This window comes from Camelus ferus, chromosome 15 (assembly GCF_009834535.1).
Source record: "Camelus ferus isolate YT-003-E chromosome 15, BCGSAC_Cfer_1.0, whole genome shotgun sequence".
In the NCBI taxonomy this organism is placed as follows: domain Eukaryota; kingdom Metazoa; phylum Chordata; class Mammalia; order Artiodactyla; family Camelidae; genus Camelus; species Camelus ferus.
In genome coordinates this window covers 25,998,481-26,020,640 of record NC_045710.1, presented here as the reverse complement: position 1 = coordinate 26,020,640, position 22,160 = coordinate 25,998,481, and the positions used below count along the sequence as shown (strand labels likewise).

Genomic DNA, 22,160 nt, shown 5'->3' with positions numbered 1-22,160 from the left:
TATTTCTTCATTTATAAGGTGGCATAGAAGCTTTTAAGTTGTCACGTTTATCAATATTTCTTTATAGCTTCTAGGTTAATCATTTTTATTTTGGAGATCCTTCCTACCATAAGTCTATAAAAACAGTTTGTATTTTTGCTAATACTTTAGTTGAATTAATTTTTGTATATATATATGTGAAGAAGGGATATAACTTGATTTTCCCATGTGGTTATACAGTTACTTCATCCCCATGTATCAAAGAGTTGATTATTTAAAATAATATTTTAAGGAAAATTCACAAAGACAAAAAGTAGAACAGAGGTTACCAGGGGCTGGGGGGAGGGAGGAATGGGAAGATGTTATTTAATGGGTACATTTTCTGTTTGAAATGATGAAAAAGCTCTGGAAATAGATAGTGGTGATGGTTACACAACATTGTGAAGGCACTTAATATTCATCCCTTCTCCTGCTGACGGACATTGGGATTGCTTCCCGTTGTGGAATATGATGACTAAATCTGATAAGAACATTTGCATGCAAGTCATTTACTGGGCACGATTTTAACTGCTTTACCTGCTGCGTCTCATTTAACCCAACAGTCAAACTCTGAGGTTAAAACTGTTACCTCCATTTTATGGTTGAGATTATTCCCACACTGATGGTTAGGTACACAGATGATACAACTACTCAGTGACACAGATTTGAAGCTGACCATTCAGACTACATATCTTGCTAATAAACATACATTGTTGTGTGATATATTTTGGTTAGATGACTTTTTTGGCCTCAGATGGCATGAATATTTATATCAGTTGAGTCACAAATGTGACTATATTTTGATTTTCTTCAGGATTCTTCAGAAGACTATGGAAATGAAGTGGATATCTTTCCTTTGGGGCTAATTCTTGCAGAACTTCTTTATATATGTCCCACTTTTTTGGAAACAGTGAAGGTAAATAATCTCACAGAAAGAATTAAGCAACAAAAATTATTGGCCATCATGTCCAAGTGTTGCTGCAGACAGCCATTGCCTTCCCGTGAGAATGGGCGGGAACCTATGAGTGTTGTATGTCAATGAAATAGGAATTTTTATCTCTTTCAAGTTTGAGCAACCAAAACTTTTTTTTAAAGATCAAAAACTTTGGTCTTCATTGGGAAGTGTGTACGTCTCATAAAATTGTAGTTGTTTCTTCCTATTTGAATCAGTCTGTAAAATTTACTGGATTGCCTGCTTTGCCTAAGACCCCATGCCAAGCGCTCCAAGCATTTTGAAAATGAATAAGCCTTGTTCTCAAGGAGCTTACATTCTAAAAGGGAAGATAATGTAAGAGAATGCTGTAAATGTTTTAGGAGAAGGCATGAAGGCTTATGAAAGCAGCTATGAGGGAGGTCTTGCCAGATGGAGGGATTTAGGTTAATGGGAGGCGTTTAAATTGGGCTCTGAAGAATCGGTTGGCTTCTAATAGTCCAAGTTTGAAAGATGGGGATGCTAGCATGGAGACAGGAATGTGAAGAGTGTGTTTGGGAATAGCTGGCAGTGTCATTTTCATTGGAGAGTATAAGTCAAGGAAGTGGTGGCTGGTGTTACTGGAAAGCTATATTGCAGCTAAGCTAAGGCAAGAATATGCACTTTCTTGGGGAGGCAGTGGGGAGTCATGAAAGGCTTCAGGCAACTGGATATCCTAATCTGAAGCTCAGTAAAAGGGGCTCGCCTGGAGTCGACAGCCTCTTCCTCTATGAAACAGGGATAATGAAAATACTTATTGCAGAGGGTTCCAAAAAGAATGAAGGAAGACAATTCATATGATGCTCCTAACACTTCAATATGCTGTAATGTTCAGGATGGTTATTACACAGGGTGGGTGGGGGAGAGGATTCCTGCTTGCTTCTTGGCTACAGAAATTTCCCGATGATCTAGAAATAACCTCTATTTAGGGTATCCCCAGCCTTTAGTGCTTTCTCAGTTTGCTTTTTTTTCCCTCCAAAGTATATAACTTCCTAATGAATGTATATATGTTTAATTTTTAGATGTTTGAAAACCTAAGAGATGGCATTTTCTTAGACGTATTTGACAACAAAGAAGTAAGCCCTTAAAAATCATTGGAATTTTATTTATTGAAATGTTTTATTTCTTAGTATTGACTCTCACTGTCATTACAGAAAGATCTTCTACAGAAATTACTCTCAAAAGAACCCAAGAAACGACCTGACACATCCGAAATACTGAAGACTTTGAAGGAGTGGAATAATGTTACAGAGGAAAAGAAACGAAACACGTATTAGATGCTTAAAAAGTATCCTGCTTCTGGCTTTGATCCTGTAACTATCAAAAATCTGCTAGGGAATATTGTTGGCATTTACCTTCTATTTTCATCTTCCCTTAATTTCTTGCCACATTTGCAGAAAGGTTTCCATTTTTTTCTTATTTCTAAAACATTCTTACGTTTGACTTTTTCTGGTTCATCTCCTTATTGTGGAGATGGAGAAGAGAAAAAACAAATCCCTCAAATTTTCTTTTTCAAATCAATTAGTGGATCAATTAATTAATAAATATTTATTAAATGCCTACTGTTCCTAGGCCAAAAAATATAAGATCTATCCCTGTCTTAAATAGCTAACAATCCAGTTGGAGAAGTATGGGTAACATGAAAAGACAAGTGAAAAAGATAAATACAGTCACTTTGGAAAACAACTTGTTATCATCTGGCAAAGTTAAGTGTATATAGCCATCCCTGAAAAGCCATCATTTCCATTTCTACATACATGCCTACAAGAATGTTCATAGAAACCCCATTTACAATAGCCAAAAGAACAGGAAACAATGCTAATGTGCATCACAAGAAGAATGGATACGTAAATTGGATTGTATTCACACACTGGAATACAATGTAACAGTGAAAATGAATAAGTTACAGCTAAATGTATTAACATGCCACATCTCTCAGGAGCATAACGTCAAGCAAAGCAGGATACGGAAAATACATACAGAATGAATCCATCCATATAAAGTTCAAGGACATGCTAAATGAAGTAAGTTTGTTTAGGTATCCAAACAAATGTGGTAAAACAATAAAGGGAAGGAAAGGAACGAGAACTATTACTAGATTCTGATAGTGGCTGTCTCTGAGGAGGGACGGGAGTGATGTGATTGGAGAAATGGACTTCAGAGGTAACAGTTAACTTTCTTCCCTTAAACTGGATGTTGAGTCCACTAGTGTTTACTACATAATTATTCTATTTATCTTAAATACATTTTATACCTATTGTAACAACACTTTAAAGAGATGATAATCGTGCTGTAAGGCGGTAGCTGAGCACAGAAAACAGTCCATCTGAAGGGACGAGATCACTCTCTACTGAGGTATAGTGGCACAGGGCTTAGAAGTCATGCTCCGGGGAGACTTTCAAGTGTATGAAAGATTTAGGTGACTAGAGAGGAGACCATGTGGGCAGTGTGGGCAAAAGGCACTCGAGAAAAGATATATTTGAGGAACACTGAGCATCCTAGTTTGTTTCCCTGAATTGCTGTAGGGAATGCTGGAAGGTAATTTGGGCAGTATCTGAGGGTTACTTTAAACTTTATAGCAACCAACTACCATTCTAAAATTGTCGTGTAATTCTACAGTTTTTAAAATGAGCCAAATTTAGGCTTAGCAGAAAAATCACAGTAATAGAAGATACTTTTGTAAAGGCTTATAGCAATTTCTAAAAAGTGTTACTAAAAGCAATTAATACAGTTTTCAACTTCTGGTGCAGTATTTGATTAAGACAAGGTTCATCAATTGTTGCTAAAACTGTTGGTTGAAAAAGTGTTGAAAAACAGGGGCTTTAGACGGATTAAAATATAATCCCACAGATGATATTACGAAAGGAAAGATGTATCTTTAAAATGGAAAGAGCTCATCTCCACAATAACCAAGTGATTAAATTTAGCATCGCTGAAAGTGGGATGACCCGACATCATGCCCCTCCTAATGTGATGCAAGGATTATGCACTGTCACCTATTCAGTTTTCTTGCCCAAAGTGTTTAACTGAAATTTAATCATGAGGAAATTATTAGACAAATTCTGAATGAAGTCATTTGATAAGGTAATTAACTTGGGCTTCTCAAAAAGTCAATATCATGGAAAAGAAATGTAGGCGAACTCTTCTAAATGGAAAGAGACTTGAGAGATATAATGACCAAATGCGGTGCTTGAATCTTGAATGTATCCTGGCTATATTAAAAAAGAAAAAGTCAGAAAATAGCTGTAACACGCATAAAGACTTTTTTTTGAGACAATTGAGAACATTTGAATATAAACTGCATATTAAATGACATTATAGAATAATTCTTAATTTTCCTAGGTGTGATAATGATATTGTGGTCATCCTGGAAAATGTCTTATTAGGCAATGTGTTCAGAAATATTTAGGGGTGAAGTGGTGTGACATTTGCAACTTCCAAATGTTCACTGAAAATCAATTTTTATGTGTATCTATGTGTGTGTGTGTATATATATAGAGAGAGTGAGAAAGAAAATGTGACAAAATGTTAACAATTGAAAAATTGATAAATTTCAGTGGAGGATATGGAAGTGTTTCTTGTATTATTCTTGGAGTTTTCTGTAGGTTTGAAATTTTTCTGGGTGGAGAGAAATCTTAAAAAAAATCTAGTAGTATCTGGATTTTAATGAATAAGTCTAAATTCAAAAGAAAAACTAATGAATGTGGCAAGTTAGTGTGAATGTGGCCTTATTTTTACCTTTTCTCTTTTTTTAATTGAAGTATAGTTGATTTACAATATTATGTTAGTTTCAGGTGTCCGACAGTCAATATTTTTGTACATCCTTCTCTTGCTTTAATATTTCTACTACTATGAAGCAAATATAGCATCCTTAGGAAGCTTTTGTTTATTTGTGAGTATATATTTTCTCTGCCTCAAAACTGTAGTAAATAGAAAGTATCCTCTTAAACAGAGGATGTGCAGAGGTTTTGAAAGAGCTATTTTGACCTAGTTGCTTCACTAGGAACAGAACTTCTAGGAAATTTTTATCACTAATTACACATACACTATTAGATATACACATACTTAACATAAATACATATATATGTAATACACTCAGCACATATATATATGTTATTGTGTTAGGTATATTTAGCATATATACATAAATAAGTGTGTGTGTGTTTGTATGGCCAGCTACATAATTTGTGAGGCCCTTGTTCAAAAATTAACGTTGGGGGAAGGGTATAGCTCAGTGGTAGAGTGTGCTAGTTTAGCATGCATGAGGTCCTGGGTTCAATCCCCAGTAGCTCCGTTAAAATAAATAAACCTAATTACCTCCCCTGCCCACAGTAAACCAATAAATAAATAAAACATTAAAGTTTTTTTAAAATTTAATGTGGAGGTGGGGGTATAGCTCAAGTGGTAGAGTGCATGCTTAGCATGCACAAGGTCCTGAGTTCAATTCCCAGTACCTCTATTTAAAAAAAAAAAAGTTAAATAAATAAACCTAATTACCCCCTCCCCAAAACAAACAAAACAAAAAAATACGTGGGTCTTCATACAACCACACAGGTTGCATGTTCATGAGGTTAGATGTGTATGAAATGTTTAGAAGACTAAATACGAGCTTTTCCAAGACTCCATTTATCCAGTCTATGTTCTTGAGAGATGAACTCGTAACATCAATTTCCCACAACTTCCTACACGTTCACCACAACTTAAAGTTCTTAGCATGTTAACTTTTCATTATGAAATATGGCATAATTCCAACATTATTTATTTTCGGAAGTTTTTATCTTAAAACATACACAGAAACAGAAACTCGAATAATGAAACTGTGTACCGATGACCCGGCTTCAACAACGATCAATTTTCTGCCTTTCTCATTCTATTTAACCTTTCCTTTTTTAAAATATCTTTTGCTGGAGGATTTTAAAGCAAATCTCAGGCATCGTATCATTTCACTTGTAAACTCTTAAAAATGTATTTTTAATAGGTAAGATCTTTTTAATTTTAACCAAACCATGATATCATTGTCACTGAACAAAATTAATAAGATTTTATTAATTATCATACACTAATCAGTCTGTATTCCATTTTCCTGTCTCAAAAATGTCTTTCTGCAGGTTGTTTACATCAGGATCCAACATTGCATTTAGTCGGTATGTCTCTTTTACTTTATAACATTCACCCCATTTTAATTTCTTTCCTCTTGCTATTTATTTGAGGAAGGAACTAGATCATATATCCTATAGAATTTCCTTCACTCAGGATTTTAGCTGATAGTATCCCCATGGTGTCTAGTTAGATCTAGAAACATGATTTGATTCTGCCCCCCCAATTTTTTCCAAGAATACGCCATAGGTGATTCTTTTGCCTCACTTCAGGAGGAACGTGATGTCTAGTTGTTCTACTTTTGGGGATTTTAAATTTGATTGGTAGTTTGTGGTGGTGTCACTCTTCCTTATCAGTCTTTCACCTAATGGTTAGCAGCCATTGATGATTATTGCCTGGAGCCATTATTTCATTAGGGGTTGCAAAATATTGATTTTTTTTTTTTTTGGATTCTATCAAACCTCTTGCATTTATCATCTGTGATTCTTCTATAAAGAAGAACTTTCTCTAAAGCTGAATGAGAAAGGTGGGATAAATATTTCTTATATTTCTTTTATTTATTTTTTATTCTTTTGGCAGGGGAGGTAACTAAGTTTTTATTTAGTTATTTTAATGGAGGTACTGGGGATTGAACCCAGGACCTCATGCATGCTAAGCATGCACTCTACCACTGAGCTATACCCTCCCCTCAATGTTTCTTAATTTTTAGGATGAGCTGGCATCCCAGCAACCTCCAAAGTGATGAAGCGGGCTTTGTTTTTTTGGCAGGGGCAGGCCCTAACCTACACTTTGAAATAGTGCATTTAGAGTGGGCTGGAGCAGGAAAAGACTGTATTTCTGAGGCTGAGAGGCTGAGAAGGCCTTGTCAGTGGGAGGGGAGAGAACCAAGAGGAACTGGCAACTAATTGGATGTGAGGATTTAGGGAAAAGCATCCCAGATAACCTCCAGGTTTGTTTGATGGTGAGAGCCAGGAATATGCCATTAAAGGAGGTACAAGTCTCAATCAAATTAACCCCTTTAAAGAACCACATGTATTTGAGAGAGATTTTGTCTCACACTGTTATCTATTACACAGTTTTTAGTTAGGATTTCGGCCAATGGTGGGGCCCCTGTTCACATGTCAGCAGCGTGAGATGAAGCACATCTGAGAGGGAAAACGCTGAATCTCATTTGGAGATGCCGCGTTTGAGGTGCTGCCACTTGTTTGGGGGAGGACATAGAGCAACCTCTGGGAAATGCAGGAGAGGCACTTGATAGAAAGGATGAACTGGACTCATACACAGAGGAGATGTGTATGTTTTCTGGAAGTAACCCCTGATGCTTAACTTTGAATCCAAGGGATTGCCAAGGGGGAGGTTACACAGAGGAAAGAGGGCTCAGAAACAGAAGCATGGGAGACACCTCCATTTAGATATTCACTCTTTACATCTAAATGTCAGTCCTCCCTAATGTCTGTGATTCGATGTCTGGGACTGTGACCTATACCTATCCTGCACTTTCTCAGAAGGGTCACCGAGGAAGGGACTGCAGGGGATAGATGGCCTGCCCTCTGACTAAAAACTGTGTAATAGGTAAAACTCTGAGGCAAATCAAATATCTCTCAAATATGTGTGGTGACTGAGGGGTCAATTGGATTGAGACCTGTATTTGTTTCCTGTGGCTGCTGTAACCAGTTCCAAAATTGGTGGCTGACCTGTCCCCATGGGATCCTGTGCAAGTCACTAACCCTGTCGGGCCTCATTTTTCCTCTCTTGTGAAAGGGGACCCTAATTCCTACTCAAGACTGTTTTCAGGATAAAACAAAATAACACAAACCTTACACAACCAGAAAACAAAACAAAACAAAATTGGTGGGTGAAAACCACCCACTTTTATTTTCTTACAGTTTGGGAGGCCAGAAGTCTGAAAAAGGGCTCTCTGGGCTCAAGTCAGGTGTTTGCAGGGTTGTGCTCCTCTGGGGGCCCCGTTGTGCATCCCATGTTCAGTGTTACATGAATAAGCCCCAGCCACACAGGTCTGCTCAGGCTTAACTGAATAGGCTTTTTCGCTCCATGGCTCTCTGCTATGGTTTCTGCCTGAAATTCCCTTCAACCTACTTTTTTTTTGTTTAAATAACAGCTTTATTAAGACATAATTCACATACCATAAAGTTCAACCCATTTAAAGTATACATTTGGTGGTGTTTAGTATATTCAGAGCTGTACAACCATCACCACAATCATTTTTTTAAGAAAAAAATATGGCTTTAATAACAATAAAGACATGATAAAATAGCCCATATAAGTACTAGATAAAATGATAGAGTAGGAATATGGATGGATAACAAAATAAAAACCACTATTGGAATAAATAATAACAGATTAGACTTACATATAAATTTTAAAAGTAGGAAATATCCAAAATTAAATTATGAATAATACCAAAATCAACTGGGGAGAAAATGAGGAAGTCTGGTATTTTCACGAATGTGCTTCACCACAGTCAATTTTATAACATTTTTCTCACCCCAGAAAGAAACCCCGTACCAATTAGCAGCCATTCCTTATCTTCCCCCAACTTGAGGCAACCACTAATCTACTTTCTATCTTTTCTATCTGGACATTTTATTTAAATGGAATCATACAATATGTGGTCTTTTTCACTTAGTATGTTTTCAAGTTTCATCTGTGGTACAACATGGATCAGAAATTCCTTTCCCTTTTATTGCCAAATAATATTCATGTATGGATATATCACATTTAATTCACCTCTTCAATGGCTGATGGACATTGGGGTTTCTACTTCCTGGCTATTATGAATAATACTGCTTTGAATATTCGTATACAAGTTTTATGTGAACATATGTTTCCATTTCTCTTGGGTATATACCTAGGAGTAGAAACACTGGTCATATTATAGCTCCTTCCTTGTAACTCTGCATAGCAAAGTTATGTTCAGAGCTCACATTCAGTGCTGTTACCATAGTGTTCCACCATCTCCCACTTGGAATGAAACTTCTCCCTAGTATTCCCGTTGTGTATTACCTCAGTATTGTACTTACCAGTTTGCCTTGGAGCTCAGTTATTCCTGCACAGGTGTTTCCCTCCTTGTGAATTTCTGGAACGCAGGGACAGGCTCTCTCATTTTGATTTACCCCAGGGCAACAAGTGTGTTACCCTGCATAAAGCAGGAACTCTTTTGAATTAGTGGGGAATAAAAGTGTTAAGAATTTCATATGCTTGATCCTATAAAATGTGTCTAATACTAAATAATAATTATGTTCACTGTAAAATTTCAACAATCAAATGTTGGTAAATAACAGTTGGAGTAAAGGTGGGTAAGGTAGATCAATTTTGTATGTTAAAGTCTATTTATTTTGAACTTTAGAAGCTCCAGTATTTTGGCTTCATAATTGGAAAATGAACTATTATAGAAATTCTGGATAGGACTTTGAGAATAAACATAGTACAATATAAACAAAATTAAATGATGACATGTTAAAATTTACTTTACATTTCAAATGTCACATATGTTCAAAAGCCAATTTAAAAATTCTTTTTTTTAATAAAAATTCTTTTCAATGTTTTGCTTCCTTTGGTTTTCATTATTGTCATAAAGTTGTAAAAGGCTTATATGAATAAAAATAAGTTTTTACTCATATTAGAAACTGCATTTTTAATTATCAGTGGTAAAAGTGGAGGGATATCTCCCACTCTCCAAGGCAGGCTGAGTTCTGGCCTCTGGCCTGGAGATGCAGACCACAACTCTGGTGGAGTCGTGGGTTCCATCCAGATTATTCCTGCATTCTAGGCCTAATTGTTCATGAGCATATTTAAATATTCTAGGCCACTGGGCAGGTTGTGGGTTGCCCCAGGGTCAGCAAGGGGAGAAAAGGAAGCCAGTTCCTAACTCCATTCTGTCTGAAACAATCTGTGTAGCTTTGGGACTGACTGAATGAATGTGGGTATGTTAGCTGAAATGACAGGAAAGGAATTGACAATAATTCTAAAAAGATGTAGTCCTTTTTATTTGTTAATGCAATTTTATTATTTTTTAAATGAAAAAAGTAAATATCAAACAGTACTGTATAACTATGTAAGCTCCAATATTTTATATATGTATTTATATTCATAAAAATAATTCAGTTCTGGATGAAGAACTGAGGCCCAGAAGGTAACTAGGTTTGTAGGCTCAGCTGCATCTTAGAATCAAGGATAGTGATCACAGGCCACAGAATCTCTAGGGGGTGGGATCTTTGTATTATCATTTTTTAAAGCTCCCCCAAAAACTTGAGAACAAGTAGATCAGGTCGTGTTGGTCAGATGCCAGTATAAGTTGTACTATTGATAACTTTAACTCAGGCAAATGTAGGTTAGCTTTTGCTATGTTCTCAGGTATGTAGCTTCTAATAGAAGAAGAGGTTGATCTCTTGCTCAGTGCTGCTGAAAGGTGAGCTATAAAACTGTACAGGTGAGATCCAAAGAGCAATTGTGCTCTAGTTTAACCTAGAGCACTAGTTCTCACCCACAGGTGATAATCAGATGCATTCTTAGAACTTTAAAATAAATACAGATACTCAGAAAGTATCTTAGACTAGCTGAATCAGAATCACTAGGGGAGGCACTTGAGCTTGTGAACTTTAAAAAATAGTTCATGATTTTGATGCCCAACCTTGGATGGAGCTCTCTAGAGGTGTGCCACATAGTATGTCTTTAGCTATATTCAGTTAAATTATAAGGAAGCAGAATTCAGTTTAGGATGGAAAAATAACTTTAAAAGTGACTCAGAGCTACCCAGCAATGCAACAGTCTGTTTTAAGACAGTGAGCTCTGTGGCTGGAGGAATAAAGGCAAAGGTTGGATTACCACCTGCTGGGAATGTTGTCAAAGGGATTAATAAAGAAGGTGGGTCATCTGATATTTAAGGTTACTCCCAATTATTAAGTTTCTTTAGCCAAAACTTGCAACAGTTCACTTATAATGGATATATACATCGCCATGAAAACTCATAATTTTACAGCATATCATAATTACTTTATTTCTAAAACTGAATAGAATTAAGTACTATTAATGGAACATTGCCTCTGACATCTCTCTTACTGAGGGGGGTACTTTTCCTCTCCTCTCCATGCTTGCATGGAGGGAAGGGAACTTCTTCTTGCTCTTTGGAAGAGCGAAGAATGGGAACAAGCTCTGTGAATCCGTATTCATTCCCTCATAACACAGAGGTGTCTCATCTGATGAGTGATTTTGGGAAAAGGAACTGAGCGTGAGTGACCTACCCCTGGTGGGTTGGGTCTCTCACCTTAAGAACTAACTGGTCTCCAAACACAAAGATGGGCTCAGTCCCTGAGAGGCCAGGTCTGCAGTTCTCTCCAGATACGGCGATCTCTCAGGGAGCCTGACCGGAGGACAAGTCAACTTGCTCTCCATTTCAGCTTAATTGATAATAAAGCTGATATTTCTATTTTGCTCTCTCTCTAACTTCCATGTCTTATTTCTCAATTTATTCCAAAGTGAAGAAGAGAATAAGAGAGTTCCTAGTTGGTATCTAAATCCTGTAAGCATCAAAACAGAGTCATAAATTGTCACTGCCCATGTCTACAATACTTATGTTCTGAAATGGTATTCCATTATGTTTCTAAAGTCAGTAAACAATTATATGCTAAAGTACAAAGTACTTCTAATATACAAAATATATAAAGTCCCTCCTTTACTGGCATCAAAATTTTGGGAGTTCTAACTGCTCAACTGTTTATATGTAGGAAACAATAACATTTGTCAAGCTTCTACTTTATTGAGAATCATCTAGTCATGATCTGCAGAAGTTGGTCCTGGGCAATTTGAAGACAGATCTTCTTTATCTGGAATTTATGTGAGGAAAAGAAACAATTAATACAAATTGCATAGTTAATTATTCTAGAACATTCTTTCAACAACATGTATCTTGTAAATGTGTTTGCGTCTGACTCTGCTAAACAAAGCAGGAAAAGATACAAGCAACAATAACTATAAATTCTTCACTCTCTAGGACAAAGTCCTTAAATTCAAGTTAACTCTGTAAGACATTTGACATGTTTCATTTCTTCCTTAGAGTGAAAAAAAAGAGTGGATTTCCACATTCTGATTTTTTATGGTTCAGGGACAATATTCTACCTAATGACCAAAATATTAGTTCTAAAACTTTATTACATCTTTCAAATATCTGTAGCTGAAGAATCATTAAAAATAAAGCATGGTTATATATAAAATACATAAACAACAAGGTGTTACTGGTATAATACAGGGAATTATATTCAATTATCTTGCAGGAGCCTGTAATGAAAAAGAATATATATCTATGTGTAAATATATATATATATGTGTGTATGTATAACTGAATCACCATGCTGAACACCAGAAACTAACACAATATTGTAAATCAACTGTACTTCAATTAAAGAAAAAAAGGAAAATAAAATGAAAAAAAATTCTTTATTTTGAAATAGAAGACTGAAAAATTCACTTCTGCACATTCAGTTTCTAAGAAGTTAAAAGCTCTTTCAATCAGCCCTCAATTATTTCTCTATCCACTATTTCTTTAAAATATTCATCCCAAATTGCCATTTAGATGGAATAAAAAATTTCCACTGTCCACAGGAAATGTGACTTTCACACACACACAAAATCAAAGCTAAAATCAAAGAATGTTTGTATTCAATATTTTTTTAAAAGTATAAAGTACCTTCTTACCTTCATAGGCTGTTCCACACCAAATACAATACAGGTGTTCTTCTCTTAAATAACTAGTCAATATTTGTAATTTTTCCGATACCTAGATATAGGATACAAGCACACAGATAGTTCACATTGAAGAGGCTTGGTTTGCTGGTCTCTTAGATCATGCTGAATTAGCCCAAGGCCGTAAATCCTCTGCTACACTCTCAACCAGTTAGGAGAGGTGTCAAGGGCAGAATATACTAGAACATGTCCCAGTTTACCAGTTGCCCTGATATTTTCACGTCTGCCAGACACAACAGAAACCACTGTTAACACTTCAACAACAGATTCCGGCTGGCTTTATTAGAATCAACCTCCTTTAAAGGTTCTTTTTGCTTTCAAAGAATCTACCTCCGCCAGATGGGATGAGGGTGAGACTGCCTCTCTGTGCCATTATTCTCATCAATGGTCTCCCAGTTAGGTAGGACATAGATTTTTAAAATTGTGGATGTTTCCTATAAACTCTTTCATACAAGTAATCATAGAAATGTGTGCGTATTCTTTTCTTGAATAATCTCCACTTCCTTTGACTTGTGCTTTTTGTTCTGTTTTGTTTATGGGTAGGGGTGGGAGGTGCTCAGAATCACTTCTGGAAGTTCAGTGAGGGGAAACAGGTGGGAATTAACATAAGTTACATTTGCAGCTAATCCATCAGCCAACGAAAACTGAGGTGAAAAGAATACAGTGAAGCTAAAGGGGAAAATTATATGAAGTTTTGATTTGAGTTTAATAAAATAAAACTATAATGCAGTGGTTCTCAGCTAGGGATGATTTTTCCCCTCAGGGAGACATTTTTGGTTGTCTCAAGGGGTAAGTGCAATCGACATCTGCTGCGTAGAGGCCAGGGATCCTGCTGAATATCTTACAATGCACAGAACAGCCCCCTGCAACAAGCAGTGACTGGGTTCAAAACATTAATAGTGCCAAGGCTGAGACACCCGGCTTAATGGTGCCAAGACATACACTTAAATCTTCACTCTTATATTCATCTTCATCTTGCTCTTCTTCTTCCTCTTCTTCAGTCTCCTCTTCAAGCCTCAACCAGTACCATGCCTCTCTGGGAACCTGAATATTCTGAAAATGTAGAATTATTCCCAATTAAACACAGTGAAACAAAAGACAATCACAAGTATGTTCATGTCAACATGGATTCATTCTTCCAATTAAATACTTACTGAGCACTGCTTCAAGAGTAAAGCACTGGACAGTGCACTATGGGGATGCAAAACCCAATAAGAATATTGCCTCCAAGTTGCTGATAGACTAGTAGGGAAAGTAAACTATGGGCATGAATAGCTTAATGGGCATAAAATAATACATATAAGCTAGGAAATCTTAAGTGTCATGACCTATACTCAAAATAACATGCTATGGAATACAGAAAAGTGAGACATTGCTTCCAGAAACCTATTTACATATGAGGGAACTTCTACATTTTTGAGACTTTAAACGAAGTCATTTTATTTTGATGGTAATTGAACCATCAAAATAAAAAATAGAAATCAAATTAAATCAAAGATAGACTTTTAAGAATCATTCAAATCTGAGATAGTATTCTACCATGATTTTACGAGTTAGAGACATGTAAGTTACTGAATATGGAATGAAAATGGGCTATTTTGGTTAACCAAATATTCTGGTGAACAGAATTTCCACACATACTAGTTCTGAGTAATCAATATTCAAATAAGCAGAGAACAATGAAATGTAGAAATGGTATCTAACCATTATTGGATGGTTCGGACTACTCAGGCTCCTGCAGTGAACAAGCCATTATTGTGATTGTGATCAGCTATCACAGATGAATAGTTCATGTTAAATGAGGGTTTTAATGGATAGAGGGCTAGATATACCAGGCTTGGTGTTCTCTCTCCTTTTTTTTCAGATAAAAATACATGGCTAATCACATTGGGTACCAAAAAATTTTACCCAACTGAATACAGGTAAAGGGCTTACCTTCTGAGTATCCAACTGCTGACAGGCTCTCTGGCTTCTTCTGAGATCTCCTTCTAGCTTCACTTCATCTTGCTTATTTTTAAGTCGCATTCTAATTGAAAGAAACAATAGTACACTAAAGGTTGGTACCTTCTTTATCCATTTTATATGTCCAAGTACCAGACATACCACAATAAAGAAAAGATGAAACCAAAAAACAGCTCAAATACCGAAACTGTTCTGCAGCTTTTTCTTCAGCTTGGTTTCTCATGTGAATCTTTTTTCTGTAGCTTTCTAATTTTTCCTCTGCTTTCCGTTTTAATAATGCCTCATGACCAATGCCACTTTTCCCTGCTCAAACAGAAAACACTGATGAGAAACTTACTGACTTACTTCAAACCATGACAACTTAAATATTTACAAATTAAATGCAATTCTAATTTGAGTACAATCACTCAAAGTCATTTGATGAGGATAGGAGAAAACATCAGAGATTTTTTTTAACCAAAACACACAATGTGAATTTTTCAAAGATTATTAGTTTGATCTAATAAGATGGTAATACTATACACATTTTTTTTTCAAATTGGGAAAACAGTATCAACTGTCATATTTTCACATAAATATGATGGACATATAAAATATATGTATTTTCTCTTTAACTTGTCCACAGTATTAAGAGAAATATTTAATGGATAAATCTGTCTCAGAATACTTTTAGGACATTCAATGGACAAAAATATCCTTGTGTTTTTAATGATTACAACTTTTTCCCTGTATTTTTATGATTTAAATTTTATTTTATACTCATTAGAGCTTACTTTTACTTTTATTTGAAATGGCTTAGAACTTTAGCTAAGAAACATTTTACTGAGGGGGGGGTCTTATGATTAGAACTGTAATAGTACTACCATAAAAAAGTATTTATTAAACAAATATATGTGCTAGATTTAAGCATAAGTTATTATTCCTGGTAGACAGCCTCAAAAATAATTATGTACCTGTTTTGACATTGAGGGGAATTGGTTCAACAATACCATCTCCTAAAAAAAGAGAACAAAACACAAACGACTTAAGAAATTCTTCTTCAAACTATAGGTAAGTGCAGTATGCAGCCTTACAATGTTCCATACATATCCCCTCCAGTTTCGTTGATATTCAAAACTGAAATCTGAACATTAATACTCTATAATCAACTACCTCCCTTGCCTTCAAATACCTAGTCCTGGTCCATAGCCTCCTCTGCAACTGAAGGTAGGGTTTCTTTATCTTTTTATTGAAGTATAGTTGATTTACAATGTTGTGTTCCAAAGGTAGGGTTTTAAAGAAATGAAAACACTGATACATACCCAAGAGGGTGGCAGCCTCAAGAGAGAGCAAAGCCTTGCTAGGTGAAGATCAAAGCAATGGCAATGAATGAGAGAAGAGAGAAACAGCTTACAGAAGCTACTACAGAGGTTGCCTCTATCTCTGAATAAGCAGTCTCATTCCTAAAAAAGAGGTGAGACCTGAGCTTCTCCAACTGAGTGGTTACTCAGGCAGCTGCCACAGGCACAGAGCAAGCACGGCAGAGTCCTGCCATCATCTCCAATGTTGCTTCCCTGTCCTTTGCCCACTGTACTTCTTCACCCTTCTCCTGCCACTGCTCCTAGCTGTTGCCTCCATTTTAAGCCTTGTTCATCTCACTGGTTAGTGCCTTCAAGCCTGAGCTGCGCTGATAAGCAGCTCTTGATGGCACGTGGCTACCTAAGTGGCTGCGGGGAGATGAAGATCTCCATAAGCTTGCCAGCATGCAAGGGACTAGGAAGCTTAAGTTGTCTTAATTTCTGGGTAGGGGGACAAAAATTAAAGAGTCATCGCTGGTACTTGTCACCTAAGCATCTGGTGGTTAGGAACAGCTGTTTATGTCCGGCTGTGACTTACCACTCTTGCCGAGGGCCTGACCACTTTTATAGCCCATCTTTTGGAGCAAAGCAAACCCTTTGTTTTCACAGCCTAGTGCATTCTTCAACCCGATGTCACGTCTCTCTTGTTCTTCTTCTTTTAAACTCTTCTGCCTATTTTTCAAATTAGCTTCCTGTTGCTTTTCTTCTTTTCGACGGGCTTCCCGGATTTGCCTCAGCATTGGCAAGCCTGGTCGGACATCTTCTCTGAAGAAGGAAGGGAAAAGGTTATTTTAGATGAGTACGTGAAAGTTTCTCCTAACTTTGCCACTTACTCGCTTGACACTAAATATTTCAGTGCTACCTCTGGAATCCTCTTTGCTATCATCAACAACAGAACACAACCAGTGACCTCTGAGAACAGCTGTCTTAGTGAAAGTGATGAAGGCTGGTGCCAGATTGTAGGAAACTAAAGAAAATATAGAGTTGAAGAAATAAGAAATAGTAAATTTAGACTAATTTTTCCAGGAGGCTGGCAAGAATAAAGGGCAAAGCTGACAGTAGCAAGAAGAGACCATAAGATGAAATAAAAGAAAACAGTAAATTTCCTTGGAAGAGGGGAATAAAAAGACTCAGGGGCAGGAGTTAAACACTTAGCATTAAAAGGGAAGAGGCTTCTAGTATCTTTGTATTATAAAATGTAGGAAGTGTTGCCATAAAGCAAAAAGACTAACTTTCCAACCTCACCTTTGGAATCAATGTCATTGTTTAAAAATCTACACTGATGTCTCAAAACCATCATTACATGAGGTGTGCACAGTTACTTACTGGACATTAATGAAGGAATCAGACATGTAGTCATCTTCTTCTGCCATGTTCGACTTCATATGGCAAAAGTATCTACAAATCAAATACGACAGAGTAAAAATCACTAATTTTCAGTTTACCAAAATGGAAATAAATGTGCATGTATCCCCAGCCATGACCTTTCTCCAGAGCTCTACTCCACATTCAAGTGCACTTTTGACATCTTTCTGGGTGGTGCGCTCAAACTGAACAATCCAAATAACTCATTCTCCTCCCCCACAACCTCCTTCATCCCTTTTATTTCCAAATTAGTGCCCCTGCTTTCTCCCCTTTCCTGACCTCTTATAAACCCCTGCTAACCATTCCTCCATAATATCCCTCATAGGCATTTTTCCCACAGCTGTGACCACTGCTTTAGTTGAGGCACTCCTTTCTCACCTGAACTATTACGCCTACTTCCTAATTGGTCTCATTGCCTTTGGCCTCTCCTCTTCCAGCCCATCCTCTGCAAGTTCTCCAGAGTGGCTTTTTAAAAACCTAAGTCAGGCCATCTTAGTTGCCTGTTTCAAATCCTTCAATAAACTTTACCCTGTGGGCAGTGGAGGAATCATCACTTTAACACGGCGGGAGAGCCTTCATGATCTGACCTCTGGCTCTCCTTTAGGATTTATTATTCATGCCACATGGGCTCCTCCTTGCCCTCTGAACACACCATGGACAGTTCCTTCCTTCTAGGCCTGGGCTACCCTCCTTCACAGAAACCTGTCCTGACCACTCCAGGCCTCTATCTGCAGCATTTCATGTTCAAGCTGTTCATTTGGAACTTGATGTAGTCAACACTTCACTTATATGGAAACATTTTTTTGAGGACAGTTTCCAACCTAAATAGTTAAAATCATGTAATTGTTAGCCCTAAAAGGGTTAAAGGGGTAAAATAATTATCCAGAAGAGTGCATCTCAAACTTTATTGTGTATATGAATTGCCCCAGGATCTTAAAATGCAGAGTCTGATTCTGAGCCGGAGCCCGAGGTTCTGTGTTTCTAACAGGCTCCCAGGTGATGTCAACGCTGTGGGTCCAGTTGCGGGATACGAAAGGGGAGTCACTTGCTGCAGTGCACGTATGCCGTTTTTGCCTGGTCATCATCCTTCCCTTTGGAAACCCAGCCCTCTGCCGTCCTTGTGCCTCTAGTGGAAGGTGGCAATCTTAGTACACCCTTGGGTACAAGATGGCCAATTAGAGTGACCTATACCCTAGCAAGAGGAGAGGGGGTGACCTATCAGGGAGGATAAACATCTTTTTCCCTATAAGATACAAATATATAAGTTGTTGGGGAAAGAAGCTCTCTTTGCTGGGGTTTCTGAACTGGAAGTATGTGAAGATGGGCTGTGGGAGGCCATCTTCTTGGCCATACGAAGAGATCCTGTTCTGCAGAATGAACCCAGGGTGGACCTGTGTAACCAACAGGATATTGTGGAAATAGTGGAGTGTGACTTCTTGGTCATAAGAGACACCACAGCTCTTAGTTAGATCCCTTGAACTCTGAAGGAAGTTAGCTGTTACGTAGTGAGAATATTTAAGCAGCTCTGTGGAGAGGCCTACACAGGAGGAACTGAGGCCTCCTGTTGACAACCAGCACAAACTTGGGAGTGACATGAGTAAGTCACCTTGGAAATGGATCCTCTAGCCCCAGTCAAGCCTTCAGAAGACTCAGCCTGGGCTAGCATCTTCACTACAACTCCTTAAATTCCAAGCTAAGCCAAACCACTATTTCTCAACCGACAGAAACTGTGACAGCATAAATGATTATAGTTATTTCAAGCTGCTAAGTTTTGGATTAATTTGTTATACAGCATCAGATAATAGAAATCATCACCCATATTAGGAGATAGAACCTTATCAGCCACGCATAAGCCCTCTTTGTCCCCTACCCTATCACACCCCTTCCAGTCACTTCCTTCCTTTTATGTATAGTTTCACCATCCACACATGCATCCTTAAACATTACAATTTAGTTTTGCCTACTTTTATTTTTATTATAATACAATTAAGTTAAAAGTGTGTAAGATTATATACAGCATTTTGGTAATTCACCTAGTGTCTACAAACCTGGATTCTCCATTTGTAATAATAGTATTTTTAACCATAATGGTTTAGCACCTACCTAGTATATCACACATTTTTATCCCATTTAATTATCATTAACAACTCTGTAAGGTATGAATAGTTAGTCCTGCTTTCCAGTTGGAGAAATTAAGACTCACTATGGCTAAATGACTTGCTCAATACCACAAAAAATCCAGGTCTCAGAGCTCTTTCTACTGCAAATAGGATTAGATTACTTTTACGGGACACATTTAGCTCTAAAGTGCTAGGAATGTCGGAATGGGGATTACAGGTCTTTCTAAATCTCCTTTTTTATGGTTACAATGTACTTTAGCACCATCTATTCCCAACAAGCATAACAATAAACTTCATAAGGCAATAATCCAGGCAGAGATGACGGTGGCTTGGACCAGTGACAGCAGTGAAAGCGATGAGAAGTGATCAGATTCTGTGTATATTCTTAAGATAGAGGTAACAAGATTGCTGATGGATTGTAGGTGGTGTGAAATCGATGTCAAAAATTACTTCAAGGCTTTTGGTCTGAATACCTGGAAGAATGGAGTTACCAGTTTTTGAGTGGTTAGATTGTAACACAGGTTTGCTTTTTTAAAAGGCAGAGAGCTGGCAGGGAGGTGACAAGAGAGCTGCTTCACATATATTGAGAATGTCATTACACATCCAAGTGGAGAGAGGTACTAAGGAGCAAAGTCATGAAGAAACGCCTCAGTCCCAAACACTCCCGACAGGGACGTTTCATCCCTCCCCTCCCGTATTCCTCCCAGTTGCAAGCGTTCCACAGAAGCGACCACTCACGGGTGGGAGCATGGGTAATGGTGTGACGGGCAGTCACAGCCTGTGCACAGATCATCGCCATTCATCGTTCTCTCAGGCGCCCATAACCCCTTACCTGGCAGCTCTACTCGCTCCCGGCCGGCTCGCAAGAGCGCTCGCGGCGCATGCGCCCACCAACCTGCTCAGGATCTCTGGGCCAGAGAGTTCCTACTTGAGTTTCCGCGAACAGAATCAATTGGAAACCTGCGGCAGGCGGGGCGAGCAGGACGTGGTTAGAGCGCTTGCGCGGATCAGCCTTCCGCGCACGCGCTCTTCCCCTGCTTCCTGCCTGCAGGAGGGCGGGAGGCGGGGCATCCGGGTCCCTTGGCGGCTGCTTCGGCCTCGAAGCTCAGCTGATCCGCTCTGCCTGACTAGGAGGTGAGGCCGCCCCCTCCACCTGCGAAAGATGCGCGTTGGCAGGCACACACACTCTAGTCACCCCGTTGCTGTCTGAGTGCTGGGGGATGGAATTCGAGTTCTCAATGAACATTTTCCTCTTTCAGCCGCCGCCTCATGGGGTTGGCAACCCCGGTGACCCGGCCGAGGCCTGGAGTGGCCTGTTAGGCTTCCCCTAGGCCTGGTGCTGCGCTGGCGTCCTCGGAGTCTCGGGGTTAAGTCAGCCCTGCAGCGCGCGGCGTCCGCCAGCTGCGTTCCTGGACCGCCCGGGGTTGCCACTGACCCCTAGGCCGCGGAGACCTGGCCGCTGCCACACCATCCCCGTAGAAAGACTCCTGCAGACTTTCAGTGGGGCCTTTCTGCTGGGGCGTTTTGACGTCCTTCTGGGACAGATGCAGGGGGAAGGTGAAGGGTGCTGTGCACTGAGCAGGGGGCGAGAAAAAAGGAGGATGGTTGTCAGGCCCAGATGGTGTTTGATCTTGGTGCTTCAGGTTTCCCATTCATGGAATGGGTTAATGTTATGTGTTTTGCTAGGTGTATTTCTTCCAGAATAATGCCTTATTTGCAATATTTATTTTAATTTTCGCCTGACTCTATTGTTCATTCTTCCTCACCACGCATGACTTTCTTTTGTTTGTACCCTTATCCTTTAAAATTACGTTCTCAGGTTTTGCCTCAAAGAAGTTAGTTTCCTCCAAATGAAATGAGAAGTAAAGCCTTTTCATAGTGATTACATTCATTAATCTTGACTTTTAACATTAATAAGTCCTTACAGGTATTTTAAAATTTGTTTATTTAAGGTGTGAATTTAAAACTTCAGTAATGGAGTTAGCCCATAGTTTATTGCTGAATGAGGAAGCACTGGCTCAAATCACTGAAGCAAAGAGACCAGTTTTTATCTTTGAATGGTTGCGATTTCTTGATAAAGTCTTGGTTGCTGCCAACAAGGTATGGTATTGATTTTTTTCTAGTTGGGTTAACGTTATATAGAGTATTATGTGTTTACGATTTATAAGAAAACACATTATGTTTTGGAAACGTTGTGGGTCACTTATAGAACTTGAGAATATTATGCTGTAATAAGAATTTCTTATCTGTCCTTTTTCTATCCTGTGGCAAAACTCACACCCCGTTTAAGTGTGAAGTGGAGAAAAACATGACTGTCACTTTAAATTCATTATCTTCAACATCAAGTGGTCCCTCAGTGCTGTGTAGCAGTCCCAGTATCTCCACTTACCTCTCTGAAGAGTTAATACCAGGCTTTTTTCTTTAAGTCTTTTCACCTAAGTTACTTTTCATTATTTATGCGTTTTATTTTCTGTCTTTAAAATTAGATGCTTTCCTCAAGTTAACCTTAAATTTCCTGCTCAAATCTAAGAG

The 22,160-nt window shown here is 38.2% G+C and overlaps 3 protein-coding genes and 1 non-coding gene across 10 annotated transcripts in view; 2 read left to right on the top strand and 2 right to left on the bottom strand.

Moving 5' to 3' along the window:
* Nucleotides 1-2,571, top strand: part of EIF2AK2 (eukaryotic translation initiation factor 2 alpha kinase 2) — a 30,808-nt gene extending 28,237 nt beyond the window's left edge. For all 5 annotated transcript variants that reach the window (XM_032497354.1, XM_032497352.1, XM_032497353.1 and 2 more), the window contains 3 exons: nucleotides 833-934; nucleotides 2,011-2,064; nucleotides 2,143-2,571. In XM_032497354.1, the coding sequence (XP_032353245.1) occupies nucleotides 833-934; nucleotides 2,011-2,064; nucleotides 2,143-2,265 (279 nt within the window). In that variant the 3' untranslated portion in view covers nucleotides 2,266-2,571. The remainder of the gene's footprint in view (nucleotides 1-832; nucleotides 935-2,010; nucleotides 2,065-2,142) is intronic.
* A 4,127-nt stretch (nucleotides 2,572-6,698) lies between these two features.
* On the bottom strand, nucleotides 6,699-6,770 carry TRNAA-AGC. The gene has a single exon. It is a non-coding gene; the product is annotated as a tRNA-Ala (tRNA).
* Nucleotides 6,771-10,087: 3,317 nt separating this feature from the next.
* GPATCH11 (G-patch domain containing 11) lies at nucleotides 10,088-20,630 on the bottom strand. 3 transcript variants are annotated; one of them, XM_032497347.1, is made up of 9 exons: nucleotides 20,557-20,630; nucleotides 17,470-17,541; nucleotides 16,682-16,908; nucleotides 15,760-15,801; nucleotides 14,989-15,109; nucleotides 14,780-14,870; nucleotides 13,787-13,897; nucleotides 12,797-12,878; nucleotides 10,088-11,928 (listed from the first exon to the last, which is right to left on the bottom strand). In XM_032497347.1, the coding sequence occupies exons 2-9, from the start codon at nucleotides 17,526-17,528 to the stop codon at nucleotides 11,873-11,875; spliced, it is 789 nt and encodes a 262-aa protein (XP_032353238.1). In that variant the 5' UTR covers nucleotides 17,529-17,541; nucleotides 20,557-20,630; the 3' UTR covers nucleotides 10,088-11,872. The 3 variants fall into 3 exon arrangements, with proteins under 3 accessions (XP_032353238.1, XP_006192823.1, XP_032353239.1); XM_006192761.3 differs by having other exon boundaries at nucleotides 20,461-20,607; XM_032497348.1 differs by lacking the exon at nucleotides 20,557-20,630 and adding an exon at nucleotides 20,524-20,544.
* A 44-nt stretch (nucleotides 20,631-20,674) lies between these two features.
* The window catches only part of HEATR5B (HEAT repeat containing 5B), an 89,563-nt gene continuing 88,077 nt past the window's right edge, over nucleotides 20,675-22,160 (top strand). Inside the window, exons 1-2 of the mRNA XM_006192760.3 lie at nucleotides 20,675-20,762; nucleotides 21,581-21,728. Coding sequence (XP_006192822.1) covers nucleotides 21,603-21,728 — 126 coding nt within the window. The 5' untranslated portion in view covers nucleotides 20,675-20,762; nucleotides 21,581-21,602. The remainder of the gene's footprint in view (nucleotides 20,763-21,580; nucleotides 21,729-22,160) is intronic.